At 37.7% G+C, this 17868-nt stretch overlaps 1 protein-coding gene across 7 annotated transcripts in view; it reads right to left on the bottom strand.

The window, feature by feature from the left end:
* The window catches only part of LOC132330675 (hyccin 2), a 68023-nt gene that overhangs the window by 26439 nt on the left and 23716 nt on the right, over positions 1-17868 (bottom strand). For 5 of the 7 annotated variants that reach the window (XM_059853323.1, XM_059853321.1, XM_059853322.1 and 2 more), the window contains 8 exons: positions 14674-14853; positions 12732-12812; positions 11979-12094; positions 11115-11210; positions 10137-10253; positions 9377-9464; positions 5404-5563; positions 4043-4210 (listed from right to left, as the gene is read on the bottom strand). In XM_059853323.1, the coding sequence (XP_059709306.1) occupies positions 4043-4210; positions 5404-5563; positions 9377-9464; positions 10137-10253; positions 11115-11210; positions 11979-12094; positions 12732-12812; positions 14674-14853 (1006 nt within the window). The remainder of the gene's footprint in view (positions 1-4042; positions 4211-5403; positions 5564-9376; positions 9465-10136; positions 10254-11114; positions 11211-11978; positions 12095-12731; positions 12813-14673; positions 14854-17868) is intronic. The other 2 variants (XM_059853327.1, XM_059853326.1) reach the window with 1 other exon arrangement.

Genomic DNA, 17868 nt, shown 5'->3' with positions numbered 1-17868 from the left:
ACTGTGCTTTTGACTGGAATCTAAAAGGAAAATGAAAGCATTACAATATTACTTCTTAAATCCTTATTTTAGGCTTATAATATCATTAGGGCTGCAAGCAAATACTTTTTATCTTTTAATCTTATTCCAGCTTTTTTCTAAGCTCCAAGTTCTCAGAAGTTATTGTTTTAGTAGAAAACTGAGCAGCACTCAAATTTCAAAACTAAAAATGGAGCAACAGTTTTTGTTCAATGTGTCTCATTTCAATAAGAAAAAGGCATAAATTTTAACCATGCTAGCAAAAAGGAGTCACTCAGACTATAAGAATTTTGCCTTTCTTTGTAAAAGCTGTAAAGTGTGATTATTTGAAGAAATACAGATCCAGCCCAGCTAAAGCCACTGTGGTGCTCTACTGTTAAGATTGTTGAACGCAGCTTGCTGCCAAGCAAATACATTTAAATCTTTTTTTGCAGAATGGGAAAAACATGGTGGCAAGTATCTGAGAGAGTCTACCATTTGAGTGGAAGCTCATCCTCTCATGCTGAGTGTTAGCTAAGGAACATTTTACATCGTGGCAAACAGAGCAGACAGAAAGCTTTTGGTGTCGTTGGCGCCTCTGTGTAGCAGGAATACAGCCTGATCCCATTTCACATTTCTGAGGTGTAATGCCAACCCAAAACTTTGCAGGGAGGTTTCATTACTCTGCTCTACATTTCCTACTACTTTTCAGGAAACTTTGCCCTGGAATTACCACTGCTGTGTATCAGGTTACAAAAGATATTTAGACATCTCCAAACCAAACCACTCTCAGCCTCTCTCAAAACAACACAATGAGAGATGATTGCATTGTAGAGATGTAGTTTTCAATAGTTCTATTTGACTCATTGGCCTCCCAGAAGCAGAAAAATAATATAGTTCATGTTACTACAGCCTTTCTTCCTTGGTTAAGCCTTCTGCCTTAGAAAAAGAGAGTCCTTAGGTTCCCAGAGCAATTATTAAAATGAAGGGTGCGTTACTTGCTTTAACTTCCTGTAACCATATTCTAAAGGCACATATCTTCCCCACTTCCTGTCCACCCTGTTTGGTAAAACTAGGCCTTCCTCTTTTCCTCGACACATACCTGTCTTTTCTTACACTAGACAGTGATATATTTTATCCACAATCCACACTGACATTCCCCCCTCCAACCCTCCCACACACAATCAAAGGTACTGATAAAAATCAGACATCACTGAACATACCAAAAGCAAGACCACTTTTTCAATTAACCAACATTTATGTTTCTTTATATAACCATGCAAAGCTGGATGAAAGCATGTTCACTTACAAGCAGCAAGAGAAGCAGCTGAAGCCCCCTCTCAAGCCCTTCTTATTCAACAGAAAGATGTGGAACTTTAGAAGGTGTCTCCAGACAACACTGCTAAGATTTTTATTATTACAAGAACAGCAATAGTTTTCCAAGTTTATGTTAAAGCATTGCTGAGTAACAGGATGCTGAAGCACATGTCCCATTCAGGGACTGTGAAGCAGTCACACTGAAAAAGTGGCATTTTATGCATAGGATTTAAAGATAAGACTGAGAGGGGTTGTTGCAAGCTTTTGGATGCTGCAACTATACAGAGGCCCAAGCTGCTCAGCAGTGCTCAAAAATGAAGAAGATAGAGAAGATAACATGCAAGAGAGTTTCTGTCTAGTCAGACCCACATACCTACAGAAGTTCCCAATGGGATTAAAGTAATTCAGCAAACACATTCTTTTCCTAATACATCTTATTTTTCCTCTAAAACTGCCCTCAAAAATAATAAAAAATGTTTGAGTCCTTTATATACTCTGGGAAGGAAAACAGAATGATGTAACAATGAAGTTTTCCCTATCTTTTTTTTTTTGTTTGTTTGTTTGTTTTTGGTTTTATGTTCCAACAGACCAATAAGACAATTTCAAAAGGAAATAAAATCTAAAAATCTACTCCCTTCCAAATACTCTTTATTTTAAGGCCAAAAGAGAAAGTGACAGTGCAACCCAACAGAAATATCCATTGCACTACAGTGTGTATTCAAGACTCTCACTGCTCCTTATCAGAATAATTTGCTATTTGTGCATATACACAACTAGTACTTTAGATACAGACTCAGTGTTCTCCACTGACCCAAAATAGTGCACAGAACCGCAGCTGCAATCACCCAGAAGCAGAATAGCTTGCACTGCATTACTGAGTCATCCCTGAAGTCTTGTCTTTTCCTGCTTAAGGGGTCAAAACACTGAACTGAAGAAGGGGTTTTATACACCTTTTTAAAATTACTTTTAGCATGTTTATCCTTCCTATACCTGAAGATTGAAAAGTCACTAGAAGTGATCAGTCTCTCCTTGTGCTGTTTGACATCAAACTGGTCTTTGTAAGAGGGAATTTCCTGGCTGAAGCTTTCTGTGAAATCAGCATCAGAAAACAAACAGACCTCTGGATATACACCCACAATTTTATGTTGATAATCAAGGCAAACTCCTTTCCTTGGCATTCTCCCAGGTGCTATCAGCTGGAAAACTCAGTTTGATCAAGAATGTTATCATACATTGCTAATGTTTCAGAAGTAAATGATATTCAATCCATTTGTATTGAAGCAGAGAATGTGGAACAATGCCTTATCCAATAATACGCCAAATTATATCCATGGCTTCGAACAAGACTAAAATGCATCATCTTTATCAACTTCTCTTCCCACTTCCTGTCTGTCCCAGAAGGTTCTCTGCAGCTCAGGACTTCTCTATATCCTTCAAGTCATGCACATGCAAAGAGTTATAAAACAGAGTAAGATCAAGTGGAAAGTGAGTTTAAGAGAAGACAGGATCATTTACTGAGCATGCTCAAATTCATAATGCACCAAGTGGATTAAAAACCCGCACTAAATATTTTTATGTCACTCTCTTCTACTCTTAATCATTGCTGGATAGCAACTTTGTTTAAGTTTAATGCTTCTGTGATTCTACAATTAAGTCTCCAAATTCTCTAGATTGTTTCCTGAGAAACAAATCTGAAGAACAAACGTAGCTCATATCTGAACGTGGAAATAAATCTTATTTATGATCAACTAATGTCCTTATAGAGGCTGGAAACACCAAAGTTCACCTACAGAAGAAGGCTTAAGATAGGAGAGTACTTGAAAATATGTTTAGCTAAATCTGTAAGAAATTAATTCTCATCTCTGAGGAGAAATCATGATTCAAGTTCAGTACTTGAAACTATGTCTTTGATCAAGGAAATCCTCTTTACTCAAAAGTAGATGAACTTAAATAAAATTCTACCACCTACTCTACCTGCTATTCTTGGCTGCCAAGCAGACCTCTGAAGCCCTACAGCATTTGTGTGGACAGCACAACTGAGAAAGAAAGCAGTAATTGTTTCCAAAGTTTTTAGAAACGTGACAACCTCATTTCTTCCTGATAACACAAGCACTTTTTTGGTGCTTGTAGAGCAGTCAGTTCTAAATGAGTTGACATATATGACATTTCAATGAAAGGATGACTGACAAATAAAACATCAGTAATTGTATAATTGTATACCTGTTTTAGACAAGCTTGACTTTCAATGGCAACAGGAGACTTCATTCTTGAAAATTTAAAAACTGCAGACTAACAAGACACTATTTTAACTAAAATGGAGCCAAATCAATTTATATTCTGTACTATCTACTTTCCAGTGCTAGATTCATGTACATCTGGTGCATATTTTTTCTTCTTAATATCAGATTAAACATGCTCAGTAATAGAGAGTTTCCAAGCAATCCCAAAGCTCTTGGATATTACCCCTGTCTTTTTTTTTTTTGTGCCATGCCAAGCAGTGTTTCAGCACACAGATGCAAGCCCCAGGCCAGCCCACAGGATAACAAAAGGTAGTTCCTGACCTGATGTTAGGTATATAGGGGATGTGTGTATTGCAAAGAAAGCTAATACACCCTGGGATAGCGGAAACACACACTAGAATGGAAAGAAGTTCTGCTTGGGGATAGGGAGCCAGGATCCTCCTCCAGCAACTGCCTCACTGACTTCTGCCTCCTCATCTCTGTCCTACCCTCTGTTGTGGCTGCTGCCAGGGTGGGCTCCGGGAAGCCATGCTCAGGGGTCCTGCGCATCAGCACCTCCCCCTCTTGCTCACGTTTGATCCCTAGGTCTGTGCAGCCGTGTTGGATCGGTGAGCCAGGAATGCTTGAGTCAGCCTCGATTGAGAAGTCAAAGCCATCTGGGATTCAACATATAACATTTTAGTGCTTTTCTATTCCTTTCTTGGCCTTCCAAGCCAGGCAGGGAAAATAGAAAGTTTATGCGGACACGGAACAAACACAAAACACTGCCCATGTGGAGTTAAAGTGGTGAGAACACCCACAGGAAGGGACAGGTGGGCTGTACTGCAGACCAGAGACCAGCAAACGAGTAGAATGGCTGAATAGAACTACAGCGAAGACAAACACGACGCAGACTCCTGAAAACAGGAGACAGCTACTTCTTGTCCTGGACATCCTGATTCAGCTGAAGACCAAAGGTCATCAAATCCTCTTGCACGTGACCAAGAAGAATAATAAAAAAATAAAAGGGGAAAGAAAAGTACCACAGGAAAATATGCAATTCCTGTTTTCAGACTTTTTACTCTCAGTTGATTCTTATGTTATTCTCCTTTTTACCTTCATTGATTTATGCAGCTCTTTTAAACTAATATTTTATACATGAAGTAACAAAGCTTTAAAAGCAGACAAAGTGATTTCAAAGCAAGTTTTTTGCTACACCTACACTGAAGATGTCATCACATCAAGGTAAAGATTGCTACATTTTTTTTTTTTCTTCATACAGTCAAGCACACTACCGTATGATGTAAGTACTCACTGAGGAAAGACTAATTCTAAACTATCCAAACCTATTTTATAGCTCCCCAATATGATGGGGGTCATATGATGGTAGGTGTGATGTTCAGTTTGTCACTCTCCCACTGCCATCAGTAGCTTTAGGCAGCTGGAATCCTATTAAGGTCTAGATGTTAGCATTCATTCCCTGAGCTATTAACGATGGGAAGTAGTTGAGTTTTAGTGCAGATTAAACAAAGAACTCAAATTCTAAGCCACACTTTATCCCTACAATTTCACACAATGTTACATGGAGAAAAAAAGTCTTATTAAACATTTTCCAGTTTCTCCATTTCCTCATCTACCTCACAGTTTATCACAAAATCAAAACCAAAACAAACGCCCAAAATATTCATGTTCATGCAGTGCTCTGAAGATGTAAAATACTATATACTGTTATGGAGTATCACTTTTAAAAACAAACAAACAAAAAGCCCCCCCCCCATGTTCTGTAAACATTCAAACTCAGAAGCCAGATTACAGTGATGATGATGATTACAGTACATTGCAATATGTGCTCCTGGCAGAGAAAGCTCACCTTCTCTCCTCCAGCGATGACGACGGATGGAAGCTGTTGTAATAGCACTCCGAGAAATTCTTGGAACTGTTGGAGTAACTTCTACTTTCAGTACCTTCTGGCCTTCTTGTGATGCATCAGGAGCATCAAAAGGCAGCGAATTCTTCATGGCATTTGCAACCTAAGACAAAAGTAAGATGCTGTACTACTACTGTCCTTGATTGCACTAATGGCAATATTGGATCTCCGGCCGGATACAGAAAGGAGAACAAGTAAGAATTGGTAATTATGTCAGATTCCCCTCAATGACCACATGCCCAGGATTCAAGGTTGATTACATGGAAAAGCTCATCATAAACCTATTTGCAAAACCAGAGTTAATTTTCTCCATTTTTTTGAGGTAATTAATTTTGTTCTGTCTTTGCCATCTGTAGTGACAGACGTTAACCACACATACAGGAAGGTCTCCATCCAAAAGAGACTGCAATATGACAAGGCAAATACAATTTATGTTTTATGACAAGGGTGTCAATAAAACTAAGTCACAGCCCAAGCCAATGCAAACAGCCAGTGGCCTTGTGAACGGGGGGACAGGGCTGATTTCCACCACACCTTTCCCCATAACAGCCCCCATTTCCTCCCTAAAAACAAGCCAAACAGAACCTAACCAAGAGGATGAGACTGCAGGTACTTGCAAGATTTATTTAAGGAAAAAAAAATTGCAACCTAAGCAATGGACATCAAGTTATTAAAATACAATTAAAATAGTTTTAATAAAGATGAGTGTAATGGCCTATTATAAAGTCAGAAGTTATGTTTTGCAGCTTTGAGGAGAACAAGTGATTTCTTTTGACTTTGATGTTTTAATTGCTTCTTTAAGTTTCCCATAAAATGCCTTTGAGATTAGAGGTTTACTTTAAAAAAGACAAAAACAACTTTCAGTAATGTGTCTAACTTTACAAGTAAATTGTTCAACAAAAGTGAACTTGTGTACCAGCTCCAGAAAAGCAAACTGGTTCTCTATGGCATGTACAATATTCAACAATAACAAAACTGATATACACAAAGTGTTACTTAAAGCTTCAAAATCCCCCCAAAACCACAACCCATAAAATGAACACACCTTGATTTTCCAAAATCTCCTACTCACTGGAGTTGCTACCTTTTTTGAATACCCTTGTCAGTATACCAAAAAAATCTTAAAATTCATAGCAAGACTTCTGCACCATGACAGGAATCGTGACAGAGCATTTCTGCTTGTTGAACCTTTTAACAGCTGGCCCTTTCTAGCAGCACAAACTGTACTTCTGGGGACTGAGGAAAACCATATGGAGATAAAAATCACTGCAACAGTAAATCTTTGAAACAATCTAAACAACCAGTCTGAATGAGTCACAGTCCTTGTCTGACAAAAACACCCTCAAAACCACGATCTTTCAGGATGCAAAAACACTTGCTCACGATGTCTAATCCAGCACTGAAAGGCAGGAAAACAAACACACAGCACAATTCAGACTTGGCAAGCCAAGTCTGCAGCTATCAATGACAAAGGGAAGGTTGGTTTCAGGCCAGGTATCCACTCTTGCCTACCAGAAAGGAGCTCTAAGGAAAGAACATTCAATAAGAGCAATAAGTGCATCGATAAAATACATTGGATAAAGCTGCTGTCACAATAGGGACTTGCTGATCCATGGTTCCTGTGCCCTGGGCTGGGAAAACCTGTGTGTCTGTGCTCTGAAGACTGGGATTTCTGTCTGAAAAACATGCAGAATGCTTTGTTCAGAGGAAAGACTGACTGGAACTGGTCTGCTCCTCAGGTCCATGGTGCTAAGTCTGACACTTGGTGATTAGTCTGGCTCTGTAGAAACTCTCAGGTTTCTTGACCAGTACCCAGTGTTTGTTAACAGAAATACTTTTCTTAAGCCAGAAAAGGCCTTTCCCTGGTGTTAACTCCTACCCTTTCCATGGCAGGCTCTGCCTAAGAGTGACAGAAGACCACTTCCACATTACAGATATTTCATAGCCTTCTGATGCTGTTTTTCCACTTGGTTTTTTTAAAGCTTAGGGTTTTTTTTCTATACCTGAGTAAATAAGAGCATGGATCTACTAAATGGTCAAAAATATTTCTCCAAGAAACAAACACAGGAATCATGATGTTCCTCATTTTAATGATGACTGATGGCATTTCCATAATTACACAAGTAGGTACCTGAAAACAGGTATCTAAAAATAATCCTAATGTGGGGGTTTGCCTTAATGTTAAATAGACTTCAAAGAATTTGCTGCTCTTAGGAAATCCTAGGCAGAAGCTGAACTTAGCAACTTTCCTGTGAGGCATCCCAGATGATATTTATTTGGCACTAGAAGTTTTAGGTTTAAAATACAGAATTTTATTCTGCTGCTAAATTATACACATCTCCTGAAGAATGAAAAGAGAGCAAAGGGCTCCAGTCTTTGAAAATGTCAAATTGCTTGAATATACAGCATTAGGGAAAAGACATGCAGGTAATTTTTTTTAATAAAATGGACAATTTCTTCAAGCTACTTTTAAAAAATGTTAGTAAAACAAGACAGGAAGCAGGCAATGATCAGAGTATTAAAAAAAAAAAAAAAAAACACCTCCCTGAAGAGGCCTGCATGCATAGGCAGGAAAAACCTGAACAACCAGGAAGGGGTGAAAATTGGTGATATCATGACATCACCAAACAATGGGATAGAGAATCAATAAGAGCTTTAGGAAAAAACCAAAGACATTCTAGAAGATTCTTACAACTAGACGTAATTTCTATGGACAAACTGATTAAAAATGAACAATGAAAACTAAAAATTGTCATATCATCAAGTTCCAGATCCTCCTACACACTTTTTAAATGTAGTATTTTGATAGGATGGCCCAATTCAGCAGGTTCAATATTTAATTTAAAACTTTCAATCTGATGGAGTGATGAGTCATTTCCAAAAGGAACCAACTATTGTAATAATTCAATGGATAGCAGGCATTTTAAATGCAGCAGTGTCAGAAAGCCTGCAGATAAATTGTACAGCCAATATTAATACCTTTGGAGAATAATTTTATGCAATTTAGTTCAGAAGAGAGTGATCTCAGATTGCCAATCTGCTCCTTTGTCAGTTATGTAAAAAGCAGTGACATTTTACTGCTGTTAGTTCAGAGGAGGACTAAAGGCTTCTAGCCACAATTCTGATGCAGAAACTGAAACAGCAATCTAATTTACTTTATTCTCCTTAATTTTCCCTCTTCTTTTGATTCTCATTCCTACATCTGACAAAAATTTCTCCTTTCTCTTTCAACCTTCTCATCCTTCCCAATCACATCCACCTGCATCCAGCCCAGTTTCACCACTTTCCACATTTCTCTTTTTCCACAATTGGAACAGCAAATATGGTGAAAACTGAAGAAATCCCCACCCCAATCAGAACTACTCCATTTTACTGCTGTTCCTCCAAACAAGGTAAAGATTAAGATCTGTGTGACTTTTATCAAACAAAATCTGGCATTGACTCTGGGACTGGAGCTCCTTTTCACTTTCAGCTGCATCCTGCTGTTGCTTTCTCTGCTTTGTTATCAGTTAAAACCCACAGCTTCTTCTCAACCCTGATGAAGGTCTAGAAGCAAATAAAACACCTTTTTTGCAACCAATGCCCTGTAACATAGAACTATTCAGTTAAGCTTCTTTGAACCACTCATCAGTAGCTTATATCAAAACAACATAAACATTTTGAGCCAACTATAATATATTAGCAAAATCCTAGCTTTCAGTCTCAACAAGTCCTAGAAGATCCCAACACCCTGGCTTAATACTCAGCAGAAAAAGTATGGTATAAATAGCTATGCTGCAAACACCAGCTGTTAACAAATCACTTGCATTTGATAGTGCAGTTAATGGACACAAAAGCTTTCATTACCAGCCCACTTCAGAAACACATCCATGCTCCTCTTTACCAGGCCCATAAATCACAGTGGATTGTTTCTTACCAGCAGGGGCTGTGAGTAGAGTTCAAGCTGTGCTCTGTAAATTATGTCCTCCAATACCTCCTGGCCAAGCTCCCACTGACCATTATATCTAAAAAGTAAAGACAGATATTAATCTTCCACATCTTATGAGAACAAACTTGTCCTTTTTTCTGCCCAAATCCAGCTTTGCACTTCTCAGCTTATGCAGAAAATTCATCAACTGTATGTACACCACAGTATACATTCACTTCTTTTAGCACTACAGTGCATTTTATTAACTTCTTGGTGTAACAAGAAAGCTCTTCCATGTTCCCTCCAAACAAGACAAAATTGATGCCATAATCATGACAAACTTAAAAAAATGGGGTCAATATGCAAATGCTGCTTAGCAGAACTGAATTTGCTCTAGAAATGTATTTTGCTACCTCAGATGCTACTGACATTTAAGAGGTCTGCATTTCATCAGTTTATCTTGGCATCCAAGCTCATTATGCTTGTGAACAGAAGGTATCTGTGGTACTGGCCATGTAGAAAAAACTGAAACCAGAGGCCTAACTCTCTTCAGCACCTACTGCTAGCCCTTCATCACCTAATCCAGTGCCGACAAAAATATTTTAAAATTATCTGTTGAATAAGCAAGTAATGGGAAATGCACTAATCGAGTACAAACTTGTGCTCCGAGTCTAAATATTTTTTTCATTTATAAACCAAGTGGCATTTACATTTTAACTCATGGAAAAGCAGACCTTTCTCTTTAAGTAAGAAAACCCTGTCCACTTACATGGCGTAATAGACACCTGTGAGCAGCTGCACCATGAAGTCAGGGTCTAACACCACTCTACCACAGTGCTCTTTCCAGCGTTTCTCATGCTGCCGTGGAAATCCACTGACACACAGCCTAAAAACAACACCATTACAGGAAAGTATTAACTCCACAAAGACTACAAATGTCTTTATATCACAGAGATTTTAGTTATTTTCAAATTTATTTTTTAAAATATAAATACACAACACAGAATATTTTTATGTTGCAGTTTTGTAGCAGTGCCTTGATATGTGGCTCACTGATAGTCCAGGGTTACTCCCACGTAGCCAATAACTCCACCTGTTTTCCTCAAATCATAACCAGCTTCTAAAGAACAGGGGGGGCAAGATGCTCCCCACTACCAGCCAGGAAACTCTCCCTAAAATTCAGCAACTGAAACCAATTTTCTCTATAGGAAACATTTCAGTGGGACAGAAGTGAAGTGTCACCTCCAATCTAATGTATGATGACAGCATGCAAGTCACCTTACACCTAAAGTCAGATAACACACATATTATAGTCTTGAGCACTGCTCTCAGCTGCCTTGTAAGAAATATTTCTGACTCTTGAAAAAAGGGCCTGTCTTTCCATATACTGCCTACATTAAAACCAGGATAATTTATTATATCATTATTGCATCAGTTTCCTCTCTGAATCTTCATCATAGAAGCAACACATGGCCACTGATACATAGCAACTGTGGCACAGTCTCCAAAACAACAGAAATCCCCTGCATATAAAATGTTCTCTTGCTTCTCTACTCAAAGAACAGATCTAATTTTCAGATACAGGAAAATGAAATATTTGGCAAATTTAGCATAGCCACAACTCAAATGAAAATGATGGAAGCATACCAAGAACAAATCTATACCCACCAAAAAGTATTTTTCTTTACTGGATGAATATTTAAAGACTACATGACCCTGAAGACTACTTCAAAGGCAAGTGTCTCACCTGGAACCCATCGTACAAAGTGACTGGTAAGAAGAAGCAGGCATGTAGACAATAGCTGAATTGTAACACAGCATAAGAAAGCTCAGCACCTCAAACCTGAAAAGAGAAGAACAAAATCTTACATTGTTTATATTCTTAATATTTCACTGAAATTAAACACAAAAAATCTACAATTCAGTCTCCAAAAGCACCCTACAGGAAGGGGTGTCAGAAGTAAACACACAAATCCTTTAATCCTCTTTCATTATAATTCACTAACCTGAAACAGGCTATCAAAGGTTCACTATAAACACTTAAATTTATTCTTCTGAAAATCCTGAAAGCCACTAGCACAGGCAGGAATTATGAAGGAAACAAGATACGGCATAATATTTGGACAGTTCTAGAAGTGGAAATGTCTGCAATGCATTCAAAATTATTTTATCAGTTTTCCCAGTGCTGTCTTTAGACACAGGTAAAGCTAACAGTCACTAAACAGCAGGGCAATTTCTCTCACTCCTGGTTCTGTCTCTCTCCTTAGCTCCATTCCTTTTCTCCGGCAGAAAAAAGAGTCACAGCCCCCGATCCGAAGCTGAATTTTGTTACACTTCCAGGAAAAATTGAATAGACAGCCATAAAATGAAAGATATTCCTTGCAGACACAGAAATGACAGAGAAATTATTCTTCAAAATTAACTAGCAGAAGAACATACAAGGATGGAACAAAGAAAAAGAAAATTATACTCAAGATTACCAAGGCTGTTCTCTAGATTTATTGCCAAGCACTTAATGCTGAGAAAGGACTGATCACAAAATAGCTTTGTTTTGTTTAAGGACTTGTCTCCCTAGTGAAGCACCTTTAATATCTAGAGTGCATCCACCTACCGGTTCTGTGCTGTGAAGGTTTCTCTTTGAGGATGAAGATCACTGTAAACTACTCTGATAAGATCATGCTGACTTAATGCTCCTTCAGTTAAAGCCATGGATCCAATGGTAGAGGGCTGGAAGTAGGTGGTGGGAGAAGGAAGGAAAGAAGGAGGGGGGAGAAGTTAAGTCATAAGTAAAAATTCCCCAAAAGCATTAAAGCTCCTACCTACCTTAGGCAAAAGACACATTTATCTTGTGATCTGTAAAATTGGAGATTACTCTAGAACACAGTAAAACTAAAAACATTACCTAGTTTCATTGTTATGAAGTGTACACACTTACAAGTAACACAGCAGGTGAGAGCAATTTTCAACTTTTAATCTTACATATCCATGTACAGTTTGTCCTAATCACACAGACGATCCATCCAGAAACATTAGAGAAAGAAACACACAATTGCAAGTTCTAGCTGAACTAAGGAAGAGTTAGAAGGAAGACTGCTTTTATGATAACATGTAAGAGGTGAAAAAAAGCAATTGCAACTACAACATAACTAACTCTATTAAAAATGGGCAGTCAACAAAGATTTTTGAACAATTATATTCCTGTTCTTCTACAAATTCTATAGTATTCTATTACACTAATTGCAAGCTACAGACATTGAAAACTTACTACAACAACATGCACATAAAAAGGCCTGTGGCATCAAATGGATCCAGTTTCCATGCCTCTAACAGATCCAATTTTAATTTACCATAGTAGCTCCCTTACCTCATGATATATTGAGGGTTTAGATAATGAAGGGATGGTGAAAGACAAAACTTTGTTATTTCCATCTTTGTCAGCAATTTCCTGCATTAAAAACAAAACCAGAACTCAAACAGAAGTAAGGAGACAGGAGTTGGAATAACTTCCAGCTCTTAGAAGGAATTTAACAAATAACTTAGATGTCCTGATCTGATAAGACTATTAACACCTCAAGGACTTTTTGCAGAATATCAACAATATCAACATACATATTTAACAAATGGGAAAAGACCTCTATCAAAAACTGCTCTGCAGAATTAGTGTGCAATACTTAAAAAACCCCCAGCACTGGCTCTTTAATCAGTGAGACTAAAGATACTGACAGAGAAGGGCTGATGAGTCACTTGCTGACAATGGGAAGTATTTCATAATAAATGCACCACAGAGAAAAGGTGAAATCAAGGGGACTGGCAAAGTTTCCTCAGGAGGAAACACACACAGTGTTTTCTTCAAAGGCTTTCGAACTGGTCAGCTTTTGTAGTTGCTAGGCAACTACATAAGCAAACCCTGCAGTTTTAAAAGAAAATATACTAGCAGCAATTACATAAGACTACACCAAAAAGGAGTCTAAAATCCTGCCTTTGCACTTTGTACAGCAAATTTTCAAACAATAAGCTCCAGTCATTCCAGTTTATGTAAAAGTTTAGCCCAGGCCAGCTCAGTACTTGTAGCAGGCTTCAAGGATTATAACAGGAGAATGGCTGACAGAATTTGTCAGAACACAGAAGATTTATTTACCCCTTTCACACTTTCTAAGTATTCAGAAAATAACTTCAGTCTATGTGCAGAAAAATATCAGCTTCATTAAAGAAAAAAAAAAATTAGTGGAAGCCACTGTTCATTTTGAGGTCTCTTTCTTTCTGAATGTGGAGAGAATGGAGAAATTACTGTCCTTAAAAACTATGAATCACCAACATGACTTTCAAATGAACTGCAGAACATTCTAGGAGGAGGAAAGATAAATGTACTACTCCAATCCAACAGACAGCACAAAAAATCCATTTCCAAGCAGTTTCCAGTGTTTTTTTCTATAAAAATAAATCTAAAATAACTAGATCTTCCAATTGTTAGAGCTGATCTACAGACACATAACTAAAATACATTTTAAGAATCACAGTTTGGCTCTTCTGTGTCTTATGTGTAGAAATACAACCCACAATTGAAAGGAGGGGTTTACAATGACTTTAGGGGGAAGGGTGATATTCAGCAGAGTACGTTTTAAAGTCCCATACCACAGAAATTCCCATTGGAGAATGTCTCTTGTAGCTGTATTGCTGAATTTATCAAACAGCCTCATAACATTACAAAAGAAAACATTTCCAGGCCAGGGTAAGGATGTAAAAAACTGCTTTTACATCCAACAGCCAAATTTAATAATTTGCAGTTACTTTTACATATTTTTAAAACCACAGTTCCCCTCAAGACAATTATCTGACTCAAATGGACACATGCATGTGTCTGAGTGCTCACATGCAGAGTGGCTTCACCATCAAACTACCCTTAAAAAAGATATGTTCAGAGCACATGGGAGGGCAGGGGAAGTGACACATCAAGACTGACTAAGCATATGAGCCTGACAATCATAAGAAGTCTTATTTTGCAACATTAAGAAGGGCTACCTAATTTCCTTACAAACAGAAGTATATAAAAGTTAGAGAAAGTCCATGAGATGATCCTTTCCACTGAAAATATTTTTTCCAAAAAAGATCATTTTAAAAAATATATTTTTGCAAACACATCTTTACTAAACCTTTATTCCATTATGGTTTTCCATTAAATATACTTTCCTTGAAGTGCATTTCAATTTTAAATATGTTGTTCCAATAATTTACTTTATTCCTAGCGGTCAGCGATGCAGAACTTCAGATCAAAGCCTTCCTCAGCCATTCCCACTCATGCCACTCACCAGGTTGTAAATGCCAAGCAGCAATGCCTCAATGCAGCCATTACTCTGCCTATCCCTGCTGGCAGTGAGACGCAGATAAACCCAGATCAGCTCTGGCAAAAACTGCAGCGTGAACCTCTTGAGCCGAACTTCAGAACTCCGATAAAGTTCAAAGAGCTGGTGGCAAACAGGCTCCAGGAGCTGTGCAAAGGCAAAAAAGCTCATCACTTACTGGTAGGCTTCTCTAATAAGGGAGAGTGAAACAACAAATCTAGGGGCTATATCATATAGCCACTGCAGTCAGTAAAGATTGCATTCCCTGCTGGCAAGTGAGCGAATGAATCCCACTGGTATCTGCATTCTGTTTAAGGAGATCCATAAGGACAGACAGGAGGGACACTGGCATGCAGTGTTTGGACATGTGGCCACTACAGCCACTACCATGTGTGCCTTGAGAAGATTCTTCTCTAGGGCTGTCAGTACAAGATTTATTTTCTGTACAGGTACTAATTTAAGGCGTGTGACAGACACGTGGTTTGAACTCTGTGCACTGTAAAACTTTAGTGTAGTTGTAAGGTCTATGAAAGTACAAAGGTTAAAGAGCAGCTGCTAATGACAAGTCCATTGGCAGAAATATGAATTAATTTCTTACCTACACCTTTTGAGTCTCAAAATCAATAACTGGGCATGTTCATTACAATGCAAACTGATCTTTTCATTTTGAGTTGTAGTTCAGGTTTCACTACAAGAATGAAAATAAAGGCCCCTAACCAGTCAGTGTGATAAAAGCATGAGGCAAACCAGTCATTTTAAGAGCCTACAATGCTAAAGCAATGCCTAAGATTGATCCATGGAACTGTTAGGGAACAGGAAAAAAAGCAGGAAGAACCACACTAAAGAGTCTCATTCTTTCCCATGACTAATCAAGTTTTTATTACTAAAATCAAAACTTGAGGGAAAAAAATTGAAAAAAAAATTTACATTTCCAAGACAAATTTTTGTAATGTTTGTGACCACTATCTAATATTGTGTTGTACCAAATAGGATGATGTGACATAAGGAAAATATTTATGGGATTCACTGCCCAAAAAGACAGAGGCATACATGTAACCTAAGGCATCCATATTCACATAGAAGAACTACAGAGTCAGAAAATAGAGGCCAGAATCTCAAGTCTTCTTTCTAACAGCACATGCTTCATGCAGCTCTCTTAGACATACAGATTAGATAAGGCATATATCACTCTCCCTTCACTCCCTGGCACATGCACCTGGGACTTTCAGAGCATTAGCAGCATATTTCATGGACTTTGATGCATTCTTTTTTCATTAATTTATCTATTCATCATAATCATAGTACCACAAACTTCCTGTAGAATTGAGAGTCACACTTTTGCTATGCTGCACAAAGGTATATTTCTGTGGTTTATTTTGAACCATCCATCCTCTTAAAAAAACTGAGGAGTCCCTTGCTAACAGCAGAGAGACCAACATTTCTGCAAGTGAATAGTTGGAACATTGGATAAATGTGGAATGCCCTAAAGCCCTACAAATGTACAATTTCACATACCTATATTTACACTTAGATGTTTTACACTGGTATATCACAAACATAAAACATAAATTTGACAGAATTATCTGTTTAGAGACCATCACCCAGGAAACAGTTGCATTTCCAACACACAATATTCTGGCCAGTGTAGCACACCATATTTAACCACTGATTACGTAAGCCATACCATAACATTTACGTAAAATAAAACTCAGCTGTCAGAGAAATCTCTTCTTAAAGCAGGCTCTGGTGTAAGTACCTTGTGTAACAAGGTTCTGATTGACAGACTTTCTACTCTAAGCTAGAAGCCAGCATTTACAACAGAAGCAAAGAGAGACTCTACAAGGAGAGTGAAGAAAGATGACATTGACAGTGTAGATCCAGATTGAGAGAAGTCCAGCCATTTGGAACAAATGGATTTTTACAAGTCATACAAATCTGTCTATACACATAGACATCCATACTTATATGCATGTATAGAAAGACAGATAGAAAGATATAAAATAACCAACCACTTAAGTTTTGGCTGAGGATCTAAATGAAATTAGAAGTCTGCAAAGCTTCTAATAGAATCACTTAAAGGAAAACATGGTACAGCTTTCTGGTAGTGTATTTATTCCAGTATTTCAGCCATGTATAGCACTTTATGTTCAAAAGAGGCATAAGTATATCCTTTCTTAATGATTATTTACTTAGTAGAAACTCCTATCTAAAAGTGACAATAATTATTAAAACCAACTGTTACAGTAAATGTTCTAATCCTCAGAAATAAAACTGTATCCTTGCTTTATGAAAGACCTAGCATATTTCAGATGTTCAAATTTAAAAAGTGGTTACTAAGTAATTTGGACACCACTAATTAAATTTGTAGATTTTTCTTTAAAAGAAAACATGATCAAGAGGAAAGAAGAAAAAGAAGAAGAAAGAAACCTCTGAAAGAAAAACATGCAAGCATATCTGCAGCGAGATGGCAAGTGCAAGAAAAGCTAAAAATATTATCTGAAAGCAGATATATACAATGGCAATGCTATAAATAGTACTTGTATTAGATTAGAGATGACAGCAGCCTAAAGCTGTTTCCTATTTGAAATTAGCCAGTCTAATCCAAGTCCTGTTAAAAAGAGTGGAAAAGAAAAATTTATTTTAGCTAAGTCAGATGACACTCAACCAGAGCAGTTGCTAAGTTTATTCTACCTACATTCAAATGAAAATTTTATAAAATTAGTCTTTTAAGACTAGAGAGACATTCTCTCTAGAAAGATACAAGCAATATCCAGTCAGTGGTGCTGCAAGCATTCAAATTCTCCTTATTTTTAGTAGCTGTCATATTTGTTGTGGAAAATGCTTAACAACTGCAATTATTTAGGTAAAAACCTGTGACTACTGTAGCACTTCTGGTGTGTTCAGAGCTGTAAGAAAAGCTGTAAGCTTTTTACACACAAAAAAGCTGCCATCACAAAGATGCTACAACACCAATATTTTCAAAAGCACCAACACCCAGGATTTTCCTATCAAAGTACAGTATGAGAGCCTCCCACCTGGAAACACAATTTGACACTCTGAGAAAGACCAAATGTTCTCCTTACATCCTAGTTATTTGGCTTTCCTAACAGCCAGCCTCTTCCAAGTAATTCTCTGAATACACATACTGAGAAGACAGTGGAT

Source organism: Haemorhous mexicanus, chromosome 8, assembly GCF_027477595.1.
Source record: "Haemorhous mexicanus isolate bHaeMex1 chromosome 8, bHaeMex1.pri, whole genome shotgun sequence".
In the NCBI taxonomy this organism is placed as follows: Eukaryota; Metazoa; Chordata; class Aves; order Passeriformes; family Fringillidae; genus Haemorhous; species Haemorhous mexicanus.
This window is presented reverse-complemented; position numbering and strand designations above follow the sequence as displayed.